General features: G+C 41.0%; 1 protein-coding gene across 1 annotated transcript in view; it reads left to right on the forward strand.

Annotated features, from left to right (window-relative positions):
- Window positions 1-6677, forward strand: part of TMEM132C (transmembrane protein 132C) — a gene marked incomplete at its 5' end in the record, with an annotated part of 158923 nt that extends 152246 nt beyond the window's left edge. The window contains one exon of the mRNA XM_019470773.1: window positions 3709-6677. Within this exon, the coding sequence (XP_019326318.1) occupies window positions 3709-4908 (1200 nt within the window). The remainder of the gene's footprint in view (window positions 1-3708) is intronic.
- Window positions 6678-7011: the final 334 nt, after the last annotated feature.

The raw sequence follows: 7011 nt of genomic DNA on the forward strand, positions 1-7011 counted from the left end.
TGGCCAGTTTGGGGCAGCTGTCCTGGCTGTGCCCCCTCCCAGCTTCTTGTGCACCTCCAGCCTGCTCAGTCGGCAGAGCATGGGAAGCTGAAAAGTCCTTGACTAGTGTAAGCATTACCTAGCAACAACTAAAACATCGGTGTGTTATCAACGTTGTTCTCATCCTAAATCCAAAGCACAGCACTGTATCAGCTACTAGGAAGGAAATTAACTCTATCCCTGCCGAAACCAGAACAAAGGGAGATAAAACTACTAACAAAAAGCAAAACGCAAGTTTTTCCAAGAAGATTTATCAAGTGGCATCTTTGGACTGATAAGCAGCAATGTAATTCAAGGCCAGAAAAGGTGGTGGAACTGCAGCAGATCAAGAAGAACTGGCCAACTTGCTGGTCTGCCGTGTAGTTATACCTGGAATGGAGGAAGAGAACAGCAAAGGCACAAGGGAAAATGTAGACAAAATGTGTCTTGATAAAGGAAGTTTTTTATGTGCTATGAGAAAGCGTGATATTTGATAATCACCAGTGGTTGTGGGAAGCAGTTTCTTTGTCTCCTCTGGACTGGATTTTGCTGTCATTAACATGATCTAATGTACATTATCTGACTCACTTCACATCATCATAGTCACCATATAAATCATCCTGTTCTCTAAGAGACACTGGCACTAATGTGTAGTTGCGTTTCATTTGTTCTGAGAGTGCAGCTGAGTACGTGTGTGTGTGTGTGCATGCAGATGTGAAAGAGAGAGGAAAAGTGGAGGAAAGAAAGACTGGAGAGCCAGATAATCCCTCAAACTATTTGTTTATGCTTGATAATTAATGAACACAAGCATTTGTGACCTCAGTGTTGAGGGCATCAGACTAGGGGCAGCAACTTTGCAGGTAAGAAGGCTCCAATCCATCTTCATCTGCTGATAGTAATTAGAGGACCTTGTCAGAGATTCGGAGGGGATTTATTGATGCAGTACATAGGATTTGCAGAAACAGCTCTTTGAAGGACATGGTACTAAATCATTTCTTTTTGCTTTCTTTTTTTCTTTTTAGCTTTTCAGAATTTATAATCATTTGGGAAATTCACTTCCTTCCCCTGCCTTCAGCTTTCCTTTAACAATGTGAATGAGAGGAGATGATCTCTTGCCAAATAGAGTATTTGGGCTGATACAATATACTTTGGCAGGATTTGAAATTCTCTCCCTCTTTCTCTCATTTGTTTTCTTTCCCTTTTAATTAATGTTGTCCATAGTATAAGCATGACAACGTTGTGTTGTGAAAAAATTGGTTCTTCCTGTGAAAAAAGGGTCTCTTGGAAATAAAAAACGTCAATGCTGGTTGAAAATAATGGCTAAGCTATTGCATGCCTCTGTATCTGTAGTAAATTACATGTGTGCCTGCAAATTTCAGCTGACTGCCATTTCATTTTTCTCTATCTCTGCTTCATAAAACCAGGAATGCAGAATAGTGGAGAAATAGTGTAAAGAATAAAAATGGTTTTGAAGTTGCTTATAACTTTGTCAAATTCTAGCCATTTGGGCTGAATTTTTCTATGCTAGCTACCTCTTAACCTGAAAGGTGCCTGAGGGCTGGTAAGGCAGAAAGGCGTCAAGATAAGAAAACCAAACAGGGATGTGGATATCTTGAAGAAGACAGGAAAGAAGAATATCTGGCTCCTCATACGTGTTCCTCTCCAATGTCTAGACGGACACCTCAGATCCCTCAGAGGTGCTCTTCTGCCACCAGTGAAACCTACTTGCATAGTAAGGGCCATAATCAGATCTGGGGCTCTGCAACACTAGGTATGCTGTGTTTGGCTATTAAGGAATGCGCAAAGGATTTAGTAATGTAAATCCTTTTGTAGAGATATGGAACTATGGAAGTCCCCAGCGGAGCTGGGAGGAGGCACAGGTCTCATAATTTCCAACTTTAACTGTACAAAATCCTGCAATTATTTTCTCATTCTGCTCTCCAAAAGAGAGCACCACTGGCAGACAGTGTCAAGCCTGTTGTGATATATGCTTGAAACAATGCTGGTGATTTTTCCTTCCATAGGTTGATAAAAAGTCAGTGTATCTTACACACATCCCTGATGGTACGCGAGGCTGTCCTCTTGTTTTAGGGAGAAGGAAGGCAACAGGGTGTTGAATTGCCGGAGGAGATGCATCTTTTTCTCTCTACACATATCCATTAAAAAAAAAAATCCTTTACTTTCCCATGACTGGGTTTGCTCTACTATAGATTTCTGTGATATAAATTTAAGCTGTGCCCTGCAGCTTTATGTTTCTGTCTGTTCAGCCATTTCAGGGCTGTTTCTCTAATGAAAGATCGGCTGTTTTAATTTCCTTACGCGGTTCACCCTTCCCAGCTTCTGAGCTACCCTGGCTCCGTTTCAGCTGTTTGAAGTGCATTTGAATCGCCAAGAACTTTGCCTTCTTTCCTGTTGTGCCACGACTTAATTTTCTTCTTTCAGTCCCTCAAGAACTTGCTGATAGCACTTTGGAAATCAAATATTCAGTATAGCCCAACCTTCTGCACAGCTAAATGCCCCTTGCTGTTATCATTGAAAAGCTTTAAATTTAACTAGAAGGGTAGCAATTCCCTTTGTTTATAACCATAGCGTAACAAATTGTAGCCAATTGAAAACCATATGAGGTTGTAAATTTGTATTATAACTGGATGTTAACAGGGTGGCAATGTTTTTCCCTGATAGTGATTTTCAGCCCAGTTGTTCTGATGTACCCAAGTGTAAAGTTATTAGGGCCATCTGCGGTTTAAGTCTGGGAAGAAAAGAACTTCGGTTTTGTGTGAAGTTGCACTCCGGCAATCTGCCTGCACGTCTGCTGCTTAAACAGGCAAGACATAGAGCAAATGAAAAAATAAAGAAATCCCCTGCAAAGAAAGCTACTGAGACGTGGAGAAGTAAATATCTCTATCATCTGGATGGGATTTCAAATGGCAAAGAGCTGACCTCTAGCTTTGTGTTTGCTTCTAATGATGACTTCTAACAGTGCTACCTGCAGAGAACAGAGACAGTCCAATTAAATCAAGGCCATTTGTATTTTTGTTGTAGAGATCATACCAGAATCCCTGTCCTCCTCTCCTTGACGCAGAAATGCGGTGGACTTTTTAATTATCTCAAGGATAAAGTGTGTTTTACTTAAAACAAACCTTTCTCCTGCAAAATGGCAATTGTTCCATGAGTCTTTTTCTTTCAGGTGAATCTTCTGCTCCGACCATTTCCAAGATACTGTGGTAGCTCCTCATTCCTGCTAAGATATTTATGCCTTGTTTAATCTGACAGCTCCCTGTGACACCTGTGCATGGGGAACATGAGGAAAATACGTGTTCTGTCAAGTGCTTCCAGTAATTTTTCTGGTTTGTCTTGTTCAGATTTTGTATGACAGGAATGACTTTCTTTATAAATCATGTAAATTGTAGCGTGTTAATGGGTACTTTGGTATTACGGACATCTCATATCAATTATTTTATATGTTCTTTTGCAAAACATTTGCAGGAACGATAACAGTGGAACCTTTAGTGAAAAATGTGACCAATTTTCTGCCCCATCAGTTGAAGCTTAGTTTGCTTTAAATGCAGTGCAGAGCCATTGTCTTCCATTTCCTCCAGCTGCCGTTCAGAGCTGAGAGATTGATAAGCTGCAATGGGCTGAGCTGTTTTATTTAAGACCCTGTCTTTAACCATATCCCTCTCCTTTCAGGAAGCTGTAGTAAGCACCTGGATTCAGTTCAGCGACAGCTCTGTTACTCCGCTGGACATTTATGACTCTAAGGACTTCTCCCTTTCTGCTGTATCACTAGACGAAGCTGTTGTCTCGATCCACCAGAACTCTGCCTTAAAATGGCCAGTTGTGGCAGCAGAAGGTGAAGGTCAGGGCACGTTAATCAAGGTGGACATGATGATTTCTGAAGCCTGCCAAAAGTCCAAGAGGAAAAGTGTCCTGGCTGTGGGGAATGGCAACATCAAAGTCAAGTTTGGCCAGAATGATGCAGACTCCGATACAGGTGGAGATTATGATGCTGATGAGATTGAAAACCACGCTAGCGACCGGCGGCACAAAGTGTCGGATCAGGAACGGTATGGCCAGGATGGACGATATTATGGTAGCTCTTCAGCAGAGCGAGAGGAAGGCACCATCAGGAAAGTCAGCACCACAGCAAAATCCGTCATCAAAAATAAAGTAATTAAAAACAATAGGCTGGATGGTGGCAAACTCTCGGATGACAGCCAGCTGCAGAACATTCCTATAGACTTCACCAACTTCCCTGCCCAAGTAGACCTCCCAAAAGGCAATGCAGGCATGGAGGAAAATGACCTGGTGCAGACACCTAGGGGCCTTAGCGATTTGGAGATCGGGATGTATGCTCTGCTAGGGGTCTTCTGCCTTGCAATACTAGTCTTCCTAATAAACTGTGCAACATTTGCACTGAAGTACCGTCACAAGCAGGTTCTGGTGGAAGGACAGGCCACCGTGACCCATTCCCATGACTGGGTCTGGCTGGGAAATGAAGCAGAACTGCTGGAGAACACAGCAGATGCATCACCTCAGCAGGATGAGCACACAACTATTATCGACCGAGGCTCGAGTTGTGAGGAGAGCAACCAGCTCCTCAATGGCAGTGCTCAGAAGAACATTCAGAGCCAGGTTCATAGGTGCGCTGACTCAGGGGGCAAGCTTGGAAAGGAACAGAAATCTGAACCTTTACATTCACCGACATCTAAACGGAAGCGGGTAAAATTCACGACATTCACTACCATCCCACCCGACGATGGTTGTCCTACTGTCAACTCGATCCTGAGTAGCAATGACGACGACATTAAGTGGGTGTGCCAGGATATGGACCTGGGGGACTCCAAAGAAATACGAAACTACATGGAGAAGTTCAAAGACAAAGTGTAGCTCCTTGCTGGTTTTTTGGGTTTAACCACACCTTGATGCCTTCAGTTCTACAGTATATATTGGGACAGAAGAGGGGGAGGGGAAGGAATCACCAGGAGAAATGGTGAGGCAGTTTTTATAATCAGGGAAAGAAATTTGCCAAACTGTCCATGGTTTGTTTTTGTTTTTCACTTTGTTTTGTTTTTCCAGCGATTATTCTGCTACTCATGGATTTAGGAAGTGGAATATAAATAGCAGAAAGGAACAAGGAAATGGTATGACCAGTATGATGAACTGGGCAAGATGAGGTTGTGAAAATTTGTTTTATGGGTCATACAAATAATAATGATAGTAATGTTTCAAAGTACCAAAAATATTTGTAAAAAGAAAAGAGAGAATATAAGAGCATGAAAAGAATAAGCAAGAGACAAACAATAACTTGTCTGTATTTCTAATAAAACATCACAACTATGGACATATGACCCACAAGGAGACTTTTTAGATTGTTACTCAAGCTGTTTCTTTTTATTCCTTCATTTGAAGTGAAGATGTGTCTTTGGCATTACATATGAAGGAGGAAGAAATTACCTGGTATTTTTATTTTTACTTTTCTGTTTGTCTTGTAAGTTGAAACAGAATAATTTTCCCTCTTGTATTTTTATTTTAAATATCTTAAAAACAGGAAAATTTTCAATTCACTAAGTTCACAGTGGACCAAGAACATTCTGTTTCTAAGTGAGCTATAAATAATCTCCTGTCATTTAAAGAATTCAGGGGATAAGTATTGACTAACAATTTCCATGTGGTGTCTCTTCTGAAAGCCTAAGCCTCCATTGTTTCACCCTAGCTAGAAACGTGTCCTGTTTGGAAGAAGTATGCTTTTTACTTTCAGGTTTGCATTGTTATTTAGTTGTTTGTTTTAAATTTCCATAACCAAAGTTCCCATGTTTCACCAAGGGAAGAAGGTGCTGTTTTATGTTAGCATTTAGAAGTAACAACCGATGGGAGTGCCCCACTGGTGCATTTTAAATGTACCTGGAACTGAGACCATCACAGGCCAAATATGTACAGCCTGGATTTGGGGTTTTTTTTGCCAAGTCCATGAATTCATAATTTTGTTCTGTAATTTTCTGTTTATTCTAATGTCACCAGCTCCCATCAAGCTCTGAAAGCTAGAAGAAGAATGGGCGGAAAGACATTGATTGTCCCCAAACTTCTATTTCCTTGTACTGGGAGAGCTGGCCTCTGGACAGACTGTAGGAAGGGAGGGAAATATTGCTGAAGCAAGATCAAGAAATATCTGGAGCTATTTTATAGATTTTTTTTGCCATTGGACCAGCTAAGACTGAAAATTTTAGACTAGATTGTAAAGCTGATGTTTTGAATAAAAAAATACAAAACCAGTAATGAATCTGAAGCAAATACAGAACGGAGTCGTAGATTCGTTGTGTAAACTGGCAGAACTGTGTTGACTCAATGCCAGTTTACACTAGTGGAGGACGCAGATCAAAATCTATACAATGAGGAAACCACTGTCATCCAAACCCTTTTGTAACTGAAAGGAAGATGGTATATCCAGCCTTTTGGAAAGCAGTATTATGTCCTGACTGTTAGCCGGAAGCACTTGCAGTGTCCTGTATTACCCATGTATTTCTTTTTTTTCTTTTTACTACTAAACTCAGTAGTTTGGTTTTTTTACTTGGACAAAATCCATCCTGCCACCCAGTAACATAGATGGACATTTTAACAAGATATGCCTAGTATGCATTGTAGACTGAAAGAATGTAATATTTATTTATACATGTTATACAAATTGTAATTAAAATGCTTTACATGGCTTGACAAATTAACCTCTCTTTTCTGAGGGGAGGGGGCTCCTTCTGTCATTTCTGTGTTGAAGTGCTGCATCCACTGCCTAACAGCTGAAAGAAAATTTAAGCCGCTTTCTTAAGAGAGGAGAATAGAGATGTATGGAAGTTTTTCACTGCTCCGACCCTTCTTTTGTGAACCGCTTCCCCTTCCTACCCAACATGTGGTGATGATGATGGATGGCAGGAGAAGACAGCAGTCAGGCACAGTTCATGGCAGTGTCACTATTCATCTTGTTCATCTTCATGCCTACCA

This window comes from Aptenodytes forsteri, unplaced genomic scaffold (assembly GCF_000699145.1).
Source record: "Aptenodytes forsteri isolate BGI_AS27 unplaced genomic scaffold, ASM69914v1 Scaffold79, whole genome shotgun sequence".
Taxonomy (NCBI): Eukaryota; Metazoa; Chordata; class Aves; order Sphenisciformes; family Spheniscidae; genus Aptenodytes; species Aptenodytes forsteri.